Source organism: Suricata suricatta, chromosome 9, assembly GCF_006229205.1.
Source record: "Suricata suricatta isolate VVHF042 chromosome 9, meerkat_22Aug2017_6uvM2_HiC, whole genome shotgun sequence".
Lineage (NCBI taxonomy): Eukaryota > Metazoa > Chordata > Mammalia > Carnivora > Herpestidae > Suricata > Suricata suricatta.
Window position 1 is genome coordinate 97,579,512 of NC_043708.1, and position 18,722 is coordinate 97,598,233.

General features: G+C 39.7%; 1 protein-coding gene across 2 annotated transcripts in view; it reads right to left on the bottom strand.

Annotated features, from left to right (window-relative positions):
- BNIP2 (BCL2 interacting protein 2) overlaps positions 1-17,745 on the bottom strand; it is a 32,521-nt gene extending 14,776 nt beyond the window's left edge. For both annotated transcript variants that reach the window (XM_029951410.1, XM_029951408.1), the window contains exons 1-4: positions 17,550-17,745; positions 3,566-3,672; positions 2,252-2,319; positions 1,359-1,526 (exon numbers count right to left, since the gene is read on the bottom strand). In XM_029951410.1, the coding sequence (XP_029807270.1) occupies positions 1,359-1,526; positions 2,252-2,319; positions 3,566-3,615 (286 nt within the window). In that variant the 5' untranslated portion in view covers positions 3,616-3,672; positions 17,550-17,745. The remainder of the gene's footprint in view (positions 1-1,358; positions 1,527-2,251; positions 2,320-3,565; positions 3,673-17,549) is intronic.
- Positions 17,746-18,722: the final 977 nt, after the last annotated feature.

Consider the following 18,722-nt stretch of genomic DNA (forward strand, 5'->3'; position numbering starts at 1 on the left):
CATGAGTCCAAAAAAGAAAATTCACACAGCCATCAAAATCTTGGCAAATAGGCTGCACAATGTTGTTCTAGATTCTATTTACAACATTGTTCTTGGTAGTTACCACTATAGGTTATTTATAGTAACTATCTGAGAGCAAACTGATTTTTGCTATTGAGGCCATAAATTACTCCCCAAACACTGTAATACCAGATAGAAAGTGGTTAACTAGCCAATGATTATTTCTCATGTGATCAATTTTCTTAAGCATACATTTACTGAAAATTTTCTGATATGTACATGCAAAAGTTTTAAATTGACATTAGCCAAAGCAGAAGCACCAATGATTAGGTATAATTTACATTCCAAGATTGCATTTTAGCGAATTTTAAATGAAGTAATGATTTTCAAAATTTGAGTATCATAGTCCTTACCAAAAGATGGGGGAAGGGGAACCTACTGCATGTTAGTTGTTTGTTTCCAAGATAAAGCTGTTAACGGAAAATATCCTTCCAGGAAATGACTACAGCAGCATTAAAGAAAGAGGAGACAAAACACATAGGCAGAAAACTATTTCAGTATCTTTTAAAATATTGCTATAACTGGACTGCTTAGCGCACCAGTAAAACAGGGAAGGAAAAAGGAACAAAGATACAGCATATCACGGCTCTTACTCTTTACTGCAGATAAGACACAGAGTGCCAACCACTGCTTTGAAGTGAAAATCATTTTAAGGGGGGAACATACAAACAAGTATATAAAGATACTGTACACAGCAATTATGTCATTAAAGAAAGCATCCAAAGCAAAACACGTGCCAATTCCTTTGAATTCTAAATAACTAATAATAAGGAACATGCAGTTTGAGGACTAAGAGGATGCATAATTCAAGCGGGTTGTTCGCACAGTGTACCAGTATCAGGCAAACCTAACTAAAAACTCCCTTCAAATCCTTAACTACTTTTAGCATATTCCCTAAATCATATGTTTCTTCGAAGTTTTTTTTCCATTAGATGATCTACTGAATAAAAGAACATGGCATAATTATCAACCAATTTTTGGAAGCAACATGAGAAAACATAGCTTTACGATACTGGGCAATTAAAAAAAAGTTAAGCTACCTGTAATCTACTAAAAACAGTTTTGAAAGCCATGAGAATATTCAGTGGTAGCAGTATTTCACATCTCAGAACACATGCAGTAGGAATTTTAAAGAATAACATTATATTTCAACAAAATCCCCTAGTGATTGATTTTGGGTTCATGCTCAAGTTTTAAGTTTTTCCAACTATCCTAATATGAGACCGCTATCCAAAAAACACATATGCATAGAGAGACAAACATTAATAAAGGTTAGATAAATACCATGAGGCATTTACCTTCCCACTCAAATTCATCACTGTTCTCCGATGGCGTGTCCAGGTCATCTAAGTCAATCTCCCCACTTCCGTCCAAATCATCTGACAGCACAGAGCCATCGCTAGGATCCAGGGTCAGGCTAATGTCTGGCGCCATGAGTTTCTTTCTTACTTTATTTCCATTAAGTTCTAGCGAACATGGAATGGGTTAAAAAGAAAAAAGAAAAAAGAAAAAGTGAAAAATAGATTAGAAGGAATGCTTACATGCTCAAGTTGAATGAGAGAAAATTTTAATCACTTCATTCTTTAGAAAAATAACATTAACCAAACATAATCCCTAAGCAATCATTTACAAACTCTGATTTTGATCATTATTGTTTCTATATCATGGCAAGATGACATACCCCAACAAGGATACATCTTTTTAAATAACAGAGGCAGACCTTATAGTCAACTCATACTACTAAAAATGATCTCTCAACCTTTTATTGTAGAAATTTCCAAAATCCAAGGGTATGCCTTTGGAAAGTTAAAATTTCCAAAGCATTCCAAAAATGCTTTCTTAAACTTTCAACTTATTCTTTGGCTCCCTGTAACAGAACAAAAAGTGAATATATGTATTTTTTTGCTTGACAAAGAAATGTGTTTGGGGTGCCTGGGTGGCTCAGTTGGTTAAGAGGCTGGCTTTGGCTCAGGTCATGATGATCTCACATTTCGTGAGTTCGAGCCCTGCGTCAGGCTCTGTGATGACAGCTCAGAGCCTGGAGCCTGCTTCAGAGTCTGTGTCTCCTTCTGTCTGTGCACTTCTCCTTCCTGTTTCTCAAAAATAAATAAACATTAAAAAAAAAAAGAAATGTGTTTGAAAATAGCACAAAACCTATTGTTTAATTGAAACCAAAGCGTCAAATTCTTACCAGGCTGGCTCTCTGGTCCAGTTATAGCTAATGTATCTGCTTCCACACTATCATCTTCTGGTAAAGGTCTAGAAGACACAGACATACTTTTTAATTCACAAATTTAAAAACTTATTAATTAAAAATATCTTATAGAAGCAATTATGTGGAAAAGTGAATAGAGTGGTTTCTTAAGCTTCAGGAATTTACAAACCACTTTTAAAGAAAAAAACCTTCAGACTGCTAGAGATGACTTACGTATTTAAATAAGTAACATAAAAGTAGATACAAATTCGTTATGTAATTGCTCTTAAATACAACCATAAAACAATTGCAAAAATTATAAACAACCTAAAAAGTATATAATTCAAATGCAGGAATTTAACGGGACGTACGACACAACGGGTGATGAAGGGAAACTGTCCATCACACGGGAGCATGGCAATGACGGCTACAACTCTTCTGAGCGCAGCATTTCTACACTACTATTATCACCATGTTTACGCAATGACTGAGTACTCCCACCAGCTGTCCATACTCCTACTGATAAGCGACCTTTCTATGCACTGGGATGGTCTTCCGACCAGGAAGGTATGGAAGCATCATTTAAATGTAAGATCTGCTTCTGCCCTTTTTCTCTTAATCCAGCTGGACCAATACCATTGTAAATACAAATGCAAATATATCAAGGTAGCAGGCTAGATGATCTTTAAAAAACCCTTATTTATTTAATAAGTCTCTTCTTAAAACAGAAGCACAAGATTTAACAACTCTTACCGACATTTAAAGACTCCCTTCTCCCAGGAACCCCTTACTCTAAGAAATACCATATTAAAGCATTTTTTTATAATAACAAAGTGTTTGAAATTTAAATCTTGAAAACAAAAATAAAAGATTTATAGAAGATCACATATATTTAGTTGGAAAATAAGATACAAGAGAATTCTTCTAACTGTTGGAAAGGAACTCTCATTTTCTAGTATCAAATGAATACCTTTCAATACTAAGCTTTTTTTTTTTTTTTAATGTTTGTTTTTGAGAGAGAGAGAGAGACAGAGCGTGAGGCAGGGTGGGGCAGAGAGAGAGGGAGACACAGAATCTGAAGCAGGCTCCAGGTTTTGAGCTGTCAGCACAGAGCCCGACGCAGGGCTCGAACCCACGGACTGTGAGATCATGCCCTGAGCCAAAGTCAGATGCTTAACCAACTGAACCACCCAGGTGCCCCCTCAATACTGGGCTTCTTTAAAAAAATCAATATTCATTTAGGAAGTGACATCTCAATAAAGAGCTTCTGAAGCTTTGTTTTAAATGTTTTCTATTAAAAGTATTGCTCACATTGGAAAATCTTCATCTTGCCATTCTTCCTTAAGTTCCACACCTTCCATCCTCAGCTTAGATTCGATATCAACTACAAACTCCTGAAAATCCAGAGAGCCAATGTCCTGTGAAAAGAGAAAAATTCATAACAACATATCTTCCATGTTATTTTTAATCTGCTGAAAATGTATAATAATCTTGTACCTTAGTTCACATCTCCACCCTGCTCATGAAATCAATTTACTGGGTTTCAACACCATTAAGAAAAAAATGACAATGAAAATCAGAGAGAGAGCGAGAGAGAGAGAGAGAATTCTAGTAAAATAAGTGCCTTTTTTTTATTTTAGTGTTTTATTTTTGAGAGAGAGAGAGAGAGAGAGAGAGAGAGAGAGAGTGTGTGTGTGTGTGTGTGTGTGTGTGTGTGTGTGTGTGAGAGCAGGGGAGGGTCAGAGAGAGAGAGGGAAGACATAGAATCCGAAGACAGCCCCCTAGGCTCTGAGCTAGCTGTCAGCAAAGGGACTGATGCGGGGCTCGAACCCATGAACTGTGAGATCATGACCTGAGCCAAAGTTGGACGCTTAACCGACTGAGTCACCCAAATGCCCCAAGTAAGTCCTATTTGTAGTAAGAGTATTGTACAGCGAAAATATTTTTGTTTTCAGTTACATATATGCATGTGTAGCCCAGGTTGTGACTTAAATTTTATTAAATACTGTGAATTAGGCAGAAACTATTTTGGGGGAAAGGCACATTGAATAAAAGAAAATGTATTCTCTACTCTAGACCTTTAAGGAAATTTCTGTCCTCCGGATGGAACCTGATTCTAGAAACCGAGAGCAAATTGCACATATACTCACAATGGTAGTGTAGTCAAGTGATATGTGGGCTGTATTCTTTTTAAATTGAGGTATAATTAACATTTTTGAATTGAAGTATAATTAACATGTGTGCTGTTTTCTGTATTTCCTCTTCTATCGTTTCAATGCCACAATTCTAGAGCCATTTAAAGAAGGCTATTCAGTAATTATCCAGCGAATTAATTTTGATTTGCTTCATATCTGCACTAAACTTTTCTCATACAGTTTAGCATACGTTTTCAGACACTTAACTTAGTGTATATTTCAATTGATGCATCTGCATGTGTTAACCTAGGCCATTAAATTTTAGTTTCTCCAAGGAAGGGTGTGGGGGCCAACATCCTTGTTTTTACAAATGAAGAACCTAGGGATTGGTTTGGTTGATGGAATAAGAAACAGAGGTTTACGTATATAATTTAAGAAGTCATAGCAGAGAGGCAAGACGGTGGAGAAAGAGGGAGCTCCGTACTTCCTGCCCGCATCTCTCAAACAAAGAAGGACTGAAGCCAAAGGACGCTGAACCACAAGAGTCTGGGAGGAAATGAGACAGAATCAACTAAGAAGACAGCCTCACAGGTGCGTGACTGCGAACTGGGAAGATGAAAATGGGCTGGAACATGGAAGCATGGATGGGAGGGAGCCCCCTCTGCGGAGAGACAAAGGGAAAAGAACAGCTGACACTGCTCCTCGAACTGTCCCTGGAGAAGAGAAAAGCCTCGGCCCAGGACGGAGAGGGATCCTATCATCCCATCTCTAACCGCAGGGTACTGGAGAGAGATTCCATCTCTAACTGCGGTGCTTACTTTGGGCTGGGTGCCCGGTCCCGGTCCCAGTTGGCATCAGGAGAAACTGTTCCCCTACTCCCTCTAGGTGATCCCCGGCTAGGAAGCAGCCGGGCCGTGGGATTACATTCTGGGAGGTATCATTAAAGCGCGGGGACTGAGATCTGGAAACGAGGCAGGGCTTGGGACATAGGACACAAACCGCCTTGGCTACGCTGCGGCACAGGGAGACTGGACCCAAAAGAGTGATTTACAATGCTTGGTTTGAGAAGGGACTGGCGGGGGCTGCCATTTTTCTCCCCACAACCATCAGGGCAGGGCCTCAGGGAGCGGCCCTCAGGACCCACAGTGGAGGTGAGACCTACCTACGCCAAACAATGCCCATCCATGCTGGACAGCTGCCTTTTGTTTTTTGTTTGTTTGTTTTTTTTTTTTTTGGACCATAGCCTGGGGCAAGACCAGCATTGATGCACTGCTGTGATTAACTCTAGACCAATTCTTGCTATTCAGGTAAATTCTCCCTTATCTCATTCTTATCTCTCCCCTCCACTGGACTGGGCACTCTGTTATAGGTTTGCTTAAACAGTCACATTTAATCCATTCTCTTGTTGCATACTCTGTACCTGGTCTTTACCTTCCTTTCTCTCTCTGGAATAATCAGACTACATAGTTTCTCTGGGTAACAATATCTTTGTTTCTTTCTCCTCGCCTCCTACCATATTCTCCTTTTTCTCTCTCTGAATTAAGCCTTTTAGTCTCTCTGCCTGGTCAATGTTCAACTTCTCTTTCTCCCCACTCCTGTCACTTCTCTCTTTGTAGATGCTCTTCCATCAGCACTGCCTCTACCCTGCTCTTTATTTGTAGGTGGGATTTCTGGATTTTATGCTTTTAGACTGCCCTTAGTCTTTTGTTGTTTTTGTTTTTGTTTTCTTTCTGTTTGCTTGTTTGATTTAGTCTGTGCGTTTGCATGCTTTTGTTCCATGTCGGTCTGTCTGTTTTCCCTTCCAGGGCTACCTCAGGAAACAAGCTGAAGTACACATGGTCGAAAGTCCCAAATATCACTGCAAGTAGGGAAATAAAATAACCAAAGGCACAACAAGAGAGACCAAGGGACACCATTAAATGAACACTTCCTGAACAGATAGGCCCTGGACAGTCAATGAGCCTCCTTTAATACAGCAATACTCACAGGTGCAAGCTTTTAAAACTGACAAGAGACAGAAAGCAAACCAAAATAACGATATGGAAGAACTCTCCTCCAAAAATATTCCAGGAAGAAGTCACAGCCACAGAACTGCTCAAATCAGATATAAGCAACATAACTGACCAAGAATTTAGAACAACAGTTATAAAATTAATCACTGGGCTTGAAAAAGGCATGGAAGACACCAGAGAAGCTATTGCTACAAAGATTATGGACCTGAAAAATAGTTATGATGAATTAAAAAATGCTATAAAGGAGGTACATAATAAAATGGAGGTGGCCACTGCATGGATTGAAGAGGCAGAGAGGAGAATAGGTGAATTAGAGACAAAATTATAGAAAAAAAGGAAGCCGAGAAAAAGAGAGATAAATTGACCCAGGAGCACGAAAGGAGAATTCAAGAACTGAGTGATGCAATCATATGGAACAATATCCATATCACAGGAATTCCTGAAGAAGAGAAAGAGAAAGGGGCTGAAGGGGTGCGTGAACAAATTATAGCTGAGAACTTCCCCAATCTGGGGATGGAAAAAGACACTGAAATCCAAGTGGCACAGAGAACACCCCTCAGACGTAACTTGAATCGATCTTCTGCTTGACATATCATAGTGAAATTGGCAATATATAAGGATAAAAAGAGAATTCTGAAAGCAGCTAGGGATAAAAGGGCCCTAACACACAAAGGTAGACATATCAGGGTGGTTGCAGATCTATCTACTGAAACTTGGAAGGCCAGAAAGGAATGGCAGGAAATCTTCAATGTGATGAACAGAAAAAATATGCAGCCAAGAATTGTTTATCCAGCAAGGCTGTCATTCAGAATAGAAGGAGAGATAAAGGTTTTCCCAAACATGGGGCGCCTGGGTGGCTCAGTCGATTAGGCCTCTGACTTCAGCTCAGGTCACGATCTCATGTTCATGAGTTTGAGCCCCGCGACGGGCTCTATGCTGATAAGCTCTGAGCCTGGAGCCGGCTTCCGATTCTGTGTCTCCCTCTCTCTCTCTGCCCCCTTCCTCTCTCATGCTCTGTCTCTCTCTGTATCAAAAATAAATGAAACACTAAAAAAAATTTAAAAAGTTTTCCCAAACAAAAATTGAAAGAATTTATTACCGTTAAACCAGCTCTACAAGAAATCCTAAGAGGGACTGTATGAGGGAAATGTTGCAAGGAACACAAGGTACCAGAGACACCACTACAAGCATGAATCCTACGGAGAATACAATGACTCTAAACCCCAATTTTCAATAATAACATTGAATGTAAATGGACTAAATGCTCCAATCAAAAGACATAGGGTAGCAGAATGGATCAAAAACAAAATCCATCTATTTGCTGTCTATAAGAGACTCATTTTAGACCTGACGACACCTTCAGATTGAAAGTAAGGGGATGGAGAACTATCTATCATTCAACTAGAAGTCAAAAAAAAGCTGGAGTAGCCATACTTATATCAGACAAACTGGACTTTAAAGTTAAGACAGGAACAAGAGATGAAGAAGGGAATTATATAATAATTACAATGTCTATCCATTAGGAAGAGCTAACAATTATAAGTCTCTACACACTGAATCCAGAAGCACCCAAATATATAAAGCTAATCACAAACATAAACAATATTATTTGATAAGAATGTGCTAATTGTAGGGGACTTTAATACTCCACTTATAGCAAAATGGATAGATCAACTAGACATAAGATCACTAAAGAAACAATGGACCTGAATGACACATTGGACCAGATGGATCTGACAGATATATTTAGAACTCTATATCCTGTGGCTAGGGAACTCACTGTCTTCTCCAGTGCACATGGTATATTCTCTGAGACAGATCACATAGTGGGTCATAAAGCAGCCCTCCATAAATATAAAAGAACTGAGATCATACCATGCACACTTTCAGATCACAATGCTATGAAAGGTGAAGTCAATCACAGGAAAATGTCTGGAAAACCTCCAAAAACATGGAGGCTAAAGAACACCCTACTAAAGAATGAATGGGCCAATCAGGCAATTAGAGAAGAAATTAAAAATATATGGAAACAAATGAATATGAAAACACAACAATCCAAACTCTTTGGGATGCAGCAAAGCCAGTCTTAAGAGGAAAGCACATTGCACTCCAGGCCTATGTCAAGGAACTAGAAAAAGAGGAAATACAAAATCTAACAGAGCACCTAAAGGAACTAGAAGCAGAGCAGCAAGAGCACCCCAAACCCAGCAGAAGAGGAGAAATAATAAAGATCAGGGAAGAAATAAACAATATAGAATCCAAAAAAACCCCCAGCTGAACAGATCAATGACACCAAGAGTTCAGTTTTGAAAAAGTAAACAAAATTGATAAACCTCTAGCCAGGCTTCTCAAAAAGAAAAAAGAGAGCCCCAAATAGACAAAATCACAAATGAAAATGGATTTATTACAACTAATCCCTCAGAAATACAAGCGATTATCAGGGAATACTATGAAAAATTATATGCCAACCAACTGGACAACCTAAAAAAATGGACAAATTCCTAAACACACACACACTACTAAAATTCAAATGGGAAGAGACAGAAAATCTGAACAGACCCATAACTAGTGATGAAAACGAATGAGTTATAAAAAATCTCCCAATAAATAAGAGTCTGGGGCCAGATAGCTTTCCTGGGGAATTCTACCAGACATTTAAATCAGAGTTAATATTCATTCTTCTCGAGCTATTCCAAAAAATAGAAATGGAAGGAAAACTCATTCTATGAAGCCAGCATCACTTTGATTCCCAAACCAGACCGAGACCCGGCAAAAAAAAAAAAGAGAACTACAGGCCAATATCCTTGATGAATACGAATGCAAAAATCCTCAACAAGATACTAGCAAATCGAATTCAACAGCATATAAAGAGAATTATCCACCATGATCAAGTGGGCTTCATTCCTGGGTTACAGGGCTGGTTCAATATTCACAATGTGATACATCACATTAATAAAAGAAAAGAAAAAAACCATATGATCCTGTTGATAGATGCAAAAAAAGCATTTGACAAAATACAACATCCCTTCTTAATAAAGACCCTCGAGAAAGTGGGGATAGAAGGAACTTAACTTCATACTTAACATCATAAAAGCCATTATGAAAAGCCCACAGCTAATATCATCCTTAATGGGGAAAAACTGAGAGCTTTCCCCAAGATCAGGAACACGACAGGGGTGTCCACTCTCACCACTGCTGTTTAACATAGTGCTGGAAGTCCTAGCATCAGCAATCAGACAACAAAAGGGGAAAAAAAGACATCAGAATCAGCAAAGAAAAAATCAAACTTTCACTTTTTGCGGATGACATGATACTCTAAATGGAAAACCCAACAGACTCCATCAGAAGCCTACTAGAACTGATTGATCCATGGATTCAGCAAAGTCACTGGGTACCAGCATACAAAAATCAGTTGCATTTTTATACACCAAAAATGAAGCAACAGAAAGAGAAATCAAGATACTGATCCTATTCACACCTGCACAAAAACCTATAAAATAACTAGGAATAAACCTAACCAAAGATGTAAAAGATCTGTATGATGAAAACTAATGAAGGAAATTGAAGAAGATACAAAGAAATGGAAAAACATTCCATGCTCATGGATTGGAAGAATAAATATTGTTAAAATGTCATTACTACCCAAAGCAATCTACACATTCAATGCAATCCCCATCAAAACTGCACCAGCATTCTTCCCAAGCTAGAACAAACAATCCTAAAATTTGTATGGAACCACAAAAGACCCCGAATAACCAAAGTAATAATGAAGAACTGGACCCACAAGTGTATGGCCAATTAATCTTTGACAAAGCAGGAAAGAATAACCAATGGAAAAAAGACAGCCTCTTTAATAGATGGTGCTGGGAGAACTGGACAGCAACATGCAGAAGAATGAAACTAGACCACTATCTTACACCATACACAAAAATAAACTCAAAATGGATGAAAGACATAAATGTGAGACAGGAAACTATCAAAACCCTAGAGAAGAAAGCAGGAAACCACCTCCTTGATCTCAACCACAGCAATTTCTTACTCTACACATCCCCAAAGGCAAGGGAATCAAGAACAAAAATGAACTATTGGGACCTCATCAAGATAAAAAGCCTCTGCACTGCAAAGGAAACAATAGAAAAAACTAACAGGCAACTGACGGAATGGGAAAAAATAGTGGCAAATGACATATCAGATAAAGGGCTAGTATCCAAAATCTATAAGGAACTCACCAAACTCCACACCTGAAAAACAAATAATCCAGTGATGAAATGGGTAGAAGACATGAACAGACACTTCTCCAAAGAGGACATCCAGATGGACAACAGACACATGAAACGATGCTCAGCGATACTTATCATCAGGGAAATACCAATCAAAATCACACTGATATACTACCTCACGTCGGTCAGAGTGGCTAAAATGAACAAATCAGGAGACTATAGATGCTGGCGAGGACATGGAGAAATGGGCACCCTCCTACGCTGTTGGTGCAGCGCTCTGGAAAACAGTGTGGAGGTTCCTCAAAAAGTTAACAATAGAATTCCCCTATGGCCCAGCAATAGCACTGCTAGGAATTTACCCAAGGGATACAGGAGTGCTGATGCATAGGGGCACATGTACCCCAATGTTCATAGTGGCACTTTCAACAATAGCCAACTCATGGAAAGAGCCAAAATGTCCATCACCTGATGAGTGGATCAAGAAGATGTGGTTTATATATACAATGGAGTACTACATGGCAACGAGAAAGAATGTAATGTGGCCATTTGTAGCAACAGGATGGAACTCGAGGGTGTTATGCTAAGTGAAATAAGTCAGGCAGAGAAGGACAGATACCGTATGTTTTCACTTATACGTGGAACAGGAGAAACTTAACAGGACCATGAGGGAGGGGAAGGGGATAAAAATAGTTGGGAAGAGGGAGAGAGGCAAACCATGAGAGACTCTTGAATACTGAGAACTGAGGGGTGATGGGGCTGGGGCTGAGGGGAAGGGGGGTGATGGGCATGGAGGAACGTACTTGTTGGAATGAGCATTGGGTGTTACATGGAAACCAACTTGACAATAAACTGTAACAGGGAAAAAAAAAGAAGTCATAAAGATCAACTGGTTAACAAGTGCAACAAAAAACTGACAACTTTAGGGGAGAAGTATAAATGAATATTCAGTTCAATGACATTAGAGCAAGTCAACAGATAACTAAATTTATTTTTAAAAAAGCATGAAACAGCTATTTCTTAAGAGAGGAAGTATCACTAGAAGTATTAAAAACAAGGTGAAAAGTGGCCGGCCCCAGTAGAAGAAAGAGGGTGGCATGGGGAGAATGACTGATGCTTTTCATAGTAAATCCTAAACTATCTGACTTTTAAAATCATGTACATATAACTTTTTAAAATACTTACCAAATAAAACAAGTGGTGCCAGTCATTCACATTCATTTCAATTAGTCTTCTAAAACAACATGGATGGATCTCAAGGATATAATGCTAAGTGAAATAAGCCAGTCAGAGAAAGACAGATATGTGGACAAATACATCATATGTGGAATTTAAGAAACAAAACAAAAGAACAAAATAAAAAGAGATATACAACACCCTCCAAGTATAGAGAAGAAACTGGTGGGGAGGTGGGTGAGGAATGGGTGACGGGGATTCAGAGTACACTTAACCTAATGAGCACTGAGTCATGTACAGATTGGCTGAATCACTCTACTATACACCTGAAACTGATACAACATTGTTAATTATACTGCAGTAAAATAAATACATGAATAAATAAAACAAAGACATGGTCTTGGTTTATGGCTGCTTTATCTGCTGTCATTACAACAGTCAAAAGATGTACAAAGTTGTACTGAAAAAGCATTATGTTCCAGAACAACAATAAAATTACACTGGTAATTTTCTAAAGTGTTGGATCCCACATGATAAACTAAATTTACATCTCTGCCAAGTTTGCATTCTTACTTATGCTCAAAGAACGGTTTCATACATTCTCAAAAGGTTTAAATTTTCGAGGACACACTTTCAAGTACAGAAAAAATGGCAAATGCTATCTTTTCCTCACCAACATATTTGCTTGGAAAACTCAGTATTTATATACAGGAGTAACGGATTTCTAATTCTCTGGGGAAACACTAACCTAGGCAACGTTGAGTAGAGAAAAAAATAAAAAGAGATACCTACCTTATCCATCTCTTATATAAAGAACATGGAACTAGTGTAGAGGGCCCCAAAATTATGGTCAACAAGCCCAAATACTTAATGTTTACTGCCCTGGAAACTGATGCTCAAGAAACCTGAAACACTCTATTAGTAAAGATTTAAAATCATCTCTTCCAAACTTTAAATTTAGTACTCAAGGGTTTCATAAGCACTCTAAAGTGAACTAATATACTTCCTAAATTCAATAATCAGAAAAGGTTTCCATTATTTTGGTCTCACCTTTTTGCCACGTGTTGGAAAAATATCAGGATGCTGTTGGTGTCTTTTCAAACATCCCACAGACTCAGAAAAATATTTAATACCTCAACTGAAAGTTGCCATCACTATATTCCCAAGCCCTAGCACAGTGCCTGGCACATAAGTCTGTAAATACCAGTTATAAGAATAAATATTTAATTGTACGGTATGGCACTGGATAGCAAGCCTTTGTTCTGCTCTATCCTTTAGGCTCATTTTTCCTATTAAACTACGTAAGTGGGCTTTCTGTTTTTTACCCCTCAAAAGGGGATGCACAGACATGCAATTACCAATGTGTGTTGGTAAAAATTATTCCTTATTTGTAAGAGAAAATATGTCATCAGTGAAATTCAGTAAGAAAAACCATGTCCTTTAGATCCTCTACCACTGCAACAAGCCTATCACTTGAAAAGAACTTATCCACACAATAGAGAGCCCGAGTCCTTCCGACAGCTCAGCTGATTCATTCCATTTGTACTTCAAAATCATGAAGTACATGATGTTAATACACACAGCACATGGACATGGATATTTTAGTTTGGGGATAATTTATTTAAGTCAGTTAAACTGAACCTAGGAGGAGAGATAAAGATAGATTCACTCTTGACCATTTCATCATGAATTTTAGGGAGAAAAGTACACTAGGTAGACAAAAAGTTTAAACAATTGAGAGAATATTGTTCTTGGAAGCACTTAATCACCAGCAGCTGTAAGAACAGGAAATGAACAAGAAAGGAGCAATATAAGCACAACCACTTTGAAGGAAATCAGGACACTGCTGACTCACAAGTTAACTGTGGCTGTTTCCCATTTTTTGTTCATAGAGTTGGTAAATTAGAATGCGGAAATAACACTTTAAGATGCCATTTGTTAAAATAACATAATGCAACAACAAAAAAAACCTTGATTTCTCAGCAGACTTGGGGTGCTGGGGGCACATCATTACTTATGCCAGTTATCAGCAGAAGTCATAGAGATAAACTCAGAACAGTGCCAACCTCAATGAGGTTAAAAATCAAGGAGAATGGATTTCCTCCTGACAGCCTCTGGAGGCAAGTGTGGTGGTAAATTCACCCAAGATAAAGATGGGGATTTCCCTATGCAACTCAATATTCAAAATATTAAAAGCAAAAAATAAATATTAACATCATATTTACAGCCATCTGAGTTATAAATTAGAATCTTACATGGCAACTTTACTATTATGCAGTTGGACAGTTCTGCTGGAGCAGGTGCCAGTAACCGTGCAGAAATCAGTTACAGTTGGCAGGAGGAAGGGCCCAGGCAAGCCTTTCGTTTCCCATTTAAACAAAAGGGCTTCATTCTAAATATTTATGTTCATTTTGCCCTCTGAGGGCAACACTGGTAGCATTACAGGAAAACACTTGACGCCAACTTATACATTTACAAAGATCACCAAAACACCTCCAGAAAAATCTTACACACTTGTCACCACTTCCTTGAGAGCAGGACCATGCAGGAGTTTTTAAGAATGAAATGACACAATGAAAAATCACCTTACAGCTATTAGAATGGCCATTCTCAAATCCACAAGAAATAGTAAGTGTTGACAGGGTATGGAGAAAAAGAAGCCCTTGTGCACTGTTGGGAGGAATGTGAATTGGTGCAGCCACCGTGGAAAACAGTATGGCGGTTCCTCAAAAAGTTAAAAGTAGACCAAAGGACACAGAAATTCCACCTCTGGGTGTTTATCTGAAGGAAACAAAACCACTATCTCAAAAAGATATATGCAGCTTCACGTTCACTGCGGCATTATTTACAAAAGCCAAAGTACAGAAGCAACCTAAGTTTTCACCCATAAATGAATGGATAAAGAAACTGTGACATATATATATAGAATGGAATATTATTCAGCCATAAAAAGAATGAAATCTTGCCAGGTGAAACAAATGGATAGACCTTGAGGGTATTATGCTACGTAAAGTAAGTCAGGGAAAGACAAATACTGTATGGTCTCACTTATATGTGCAATCTTAAAACACATGTGCACACGCGCACACACACACACATACACCTCAAGTTCATAGATGCAGAGAACACCGGTTGCCAGAGGAGAGGAGGGTTAGAGGAGTGGGTGAAATGGGTGAAGGGGGTCAAAAGGTACAAACTTCCAGCTATAAAATAAATCCTAAGGATATAATGTACAATATGATGATTATAATTAATACTGTATTACACACCTGAAAGATGCTAAGAAAATAATTCTTGAAAGTTTTCATCACAAGATAAAAATTTTTAACAATATGCGGCAATGAATGTTTAACTACACTCACTGCAGTAATCATTTCCCAATATATAAAAATATCAAATCATTATTGTATGTACACCTCAAACCAATATGTTATATGCCAATTAAACCTCAATTTAAAAAAAGAGTAAAATGAGATACTCTATCAGAAACGTTAACACAAAATTCAAGAAAAATTACAATGACCTGAGTCTTCCCAAAACTGAAAATAAGGCAAAGAATAATTATGCCACCTATAAACAGTACTCAAAAATTTTTTTAATGTTTATTTATTTTGAAGGAGAGAGAGACAGAGCATGAGCAGAGGAGGGGCAGAGAGAGAGAAGGAGACAAAGAATCCAAAGCAGGCTCCAGGCACTGAGCTGTCAGCACAGAGCCTGATGTGAGGCTCAAACTCATGAGCCAGATCATGACCTGAGCCAAAGCTGGACACTCAACTGAGTCAGCCACCCAGTCGCCCCTAAACAGTACTTAAAAAAAAAAAAGTTTGTTTAAGAGAGAGGGAGAGAGAGAATCCCAAGCAAGTTCCCCGCTGTCAGTGCAGACCCTGATACGGGGCCGGATCCAGCCAACCATGAGATCATGACCTGAGCCAAAAATCAAGAGTCAAACACTTGATTGCTTAATCGACTGAGCCACCCAGATGCCCCTGTAGTTACAAGTATTAGTTGTAATATAAAATTATAATTTTGAGGGGTGCCTGCATGGCTCAGTCGGTTCAGTGACCAACTCTTGATTTGGGCTCAGGTCATGCATGATCTCACGGTTCAGGAGACTGGGCCCGGTATAGCACGGCGCCCTCTTGGAATTCTTTCTTCCCCTCTCTCTGTCCCTCCCCCGCTTGCACTCTCCCTCTCTCATTTTAAATTAATAAACAAAAACATGATAACTCTGAAATATTACTATCATAGTATGCTAGTAATTTCCTTTGTACCGTAAAGGAAGCTTAATAAGATATCTTCCCATCTACCGTGGGTCAAGGTTAACTTTTCAGAACTGGCTATATATACTTCCTTTTTCAGATGCTTTCTTGCATCCCTGCCCCTATCTTTTGGATGGAATCAAGAGCACTTTCCTTTTCACATCTACTAACCACCTGTACATTCATCATCCCCTATGTTCCAATGAACAACTTCTGCGAGGTAGAAAACATTGGTGTTATTATCACCGTTTTTTTCTCACATGTGAGGCAAATGACACTACATCCTGGTTCCCAGATTAACCATAGCCATTACAGCACACTGTCTCAAGCACACTGGCAACTTTATACAGAATAAGCCTGTAATGCCAGATCTGGTTACATTTAACTTCCAATCTTAAAGACTACAACAGCACTGATTTATGATAATCTAGTTCAAGTTCCACGTTTGCAGAAGTGGACCAGTCATACCTCCTGAATAAGCCCAATGCTGTTCGGTTGCAATAGAGGAGACTATAAAGACTAAGAATAGTTTGGAGAAAATGTAAAATGACAAGAGCTAAGTAAAAGATGTACAAGATCATCAAGAAGATAGTATATAAGCTAACTAAACTGAGTAACTTCAGTTACCAACCTTATCCATTTACAAGTTGCAGAAATTCTTATAAAATTTTAGAGAAAGAATATGTATAATCGGAAAAAAGTTAAGGAATCAGGCATTAATAGAAACAGAGATCCTAATCAAAAACGGTGAGGATGAAAGAAGCAACACTAGATGCAATCACACACGTCAGCTAACTATAAGGAAGGCACTGTGATTAACAGGATGAGCAGGGCAAAAGTTGTGCTCTCAAAGAGCTCCCGGAACAGGCAGACAAGGGAAGTTTCAAAGCAACGTAACAGACCCGAATAAATTCCTGATTTAACATGAGCTGATCTACTTGGTCTCAAGCTGCATCAGCTACACCCAGGAAACTCAAACCATTAAGCAAGAGGTAAAGTCTGAATCTACGCAGGAATTTGGCTTTTCACACAGCAAGGTCTACTAAAGCTTTCACTGCAAATGCCGCTTCCGTGTCTATTCCCCGAGGGTATGAGGCACACCAGACGTCCAAGTTTCTTTGTTCTGCATCAGGACTGACGCTGGTCTTAAATACCGGACCAAGGGGGCCCGGTCACGCACCCAGAGCAGGGTGTGTGCAAGGGGGGCTGGAATGGGGCAAGTTCCATCCCGAGCACAACAGCACAAACGGAAAAGGGGTAGCGGGGGCGGGCAAGGATAGCAAAGGCAAGCAGGAGCCGAGGCAAGGGCGGGGGCCTAAGCTGGGTGGGGATCCGGGAAGCGCCTCCCGGGCAGGTTCCAAGGCGCCCGCTACACCGGATCCCTCTCTGGGCTTCCTCTCTCGGGCTGCCCGGTGGCCACGCGCCCCTCAGACATCCGCCCCAGGCCTGCTTCCAGCCCAGACCCGCCGTGCCGAGTCTTCCCGGGCCGCACTCACCCCAGAGGAAGCCTTGGCCCCCTCGTCTTCTTCGCCCCTCCAGGCCGGCGACGTAGGGCTGACGGCCAGGTCGCAGGAGGTAGCGCCGAGAGGAGCCCGCTCCCCTCGGACGGCAGTGGAGACCCTGGCCCCGTCCCCTGGCTACAGCTGCAGCGGCAACAGCTGACCCGGACGCAGAGCGCCGCCCCGGCGGAAGTGGTGGTATCCCGACCTTCTTCAGGCGGAGGCGTGGCGTCTTCTCCACGCCGCACAGTCCTTGTCCCCGCCCTGTCGGCTGCTGCGGCGGATCGTCTGCGCAGGCGCCTGCCGGGAGCGCTGCCTTCCAGCGGGTCTGGCAGCGCTTATTCCCTGCTGCCGAGACAAGACTTCTTTTTACACTCGTGATGTTGGCTTTATTAACATTATAATACTTTTGTAGCATAACATTGATGAAAACAAGGGAAAGAAAATATCGGAGGCCTCATTTTGGGGAACTAAATAAACCTCAGAAGAATCCTTGGCAAAATTCTGGAGGCCGAATACGATAGTGCTGCCCAGAATGCATGTGGGGAGCGATCAGATTAGTTTTTTGAATTAACAGTTGTGGACATTGCTCAGGTAAGATAAAACAAAAATATTAGAAACATTTTATTATTAGAGCCAACAGCCATATCCTGTAAAATTACCATAAAGTTTTCCAAATGGTTACTCTCAATTTCTGCACCCGTCTCACCATGGATCGGTAACAATCAGTTCTCCGAAGGGCCTAGCTCCGTGGATCATACTTTGAATAGCAACGCTGTTCTACAACTTCAAGAAACTAAGATTATTTGGAGAATTAATAATCCCTCTCAGAAATTTCATCCAGTAGATCCCTACAAAGGCGCAACAGTCGACTATTTATTTGGGCAGTGCATATGGGAATGGGGGAGGGTGGTTGAGGGGAAAAGAAAAGCTCAAAAATTTAAATCATTGACCCAAAATGGAGCTCCTGGGTTTACATTGTTTTGATAACATTTACTCACTGTTAGCAGGTCGTTAAAAATCTATGATGTATTAAAATAAGGAAAAAACAACTTCATATGATTTTTGTAAGATAAAGTCATAATTATTAGAACAGACTTTGACATACTGAAATCATACGTTAGGTATTATTTTCTCCCTAGCAGTTTTGTTAAATAAGCTGGAAGAGAA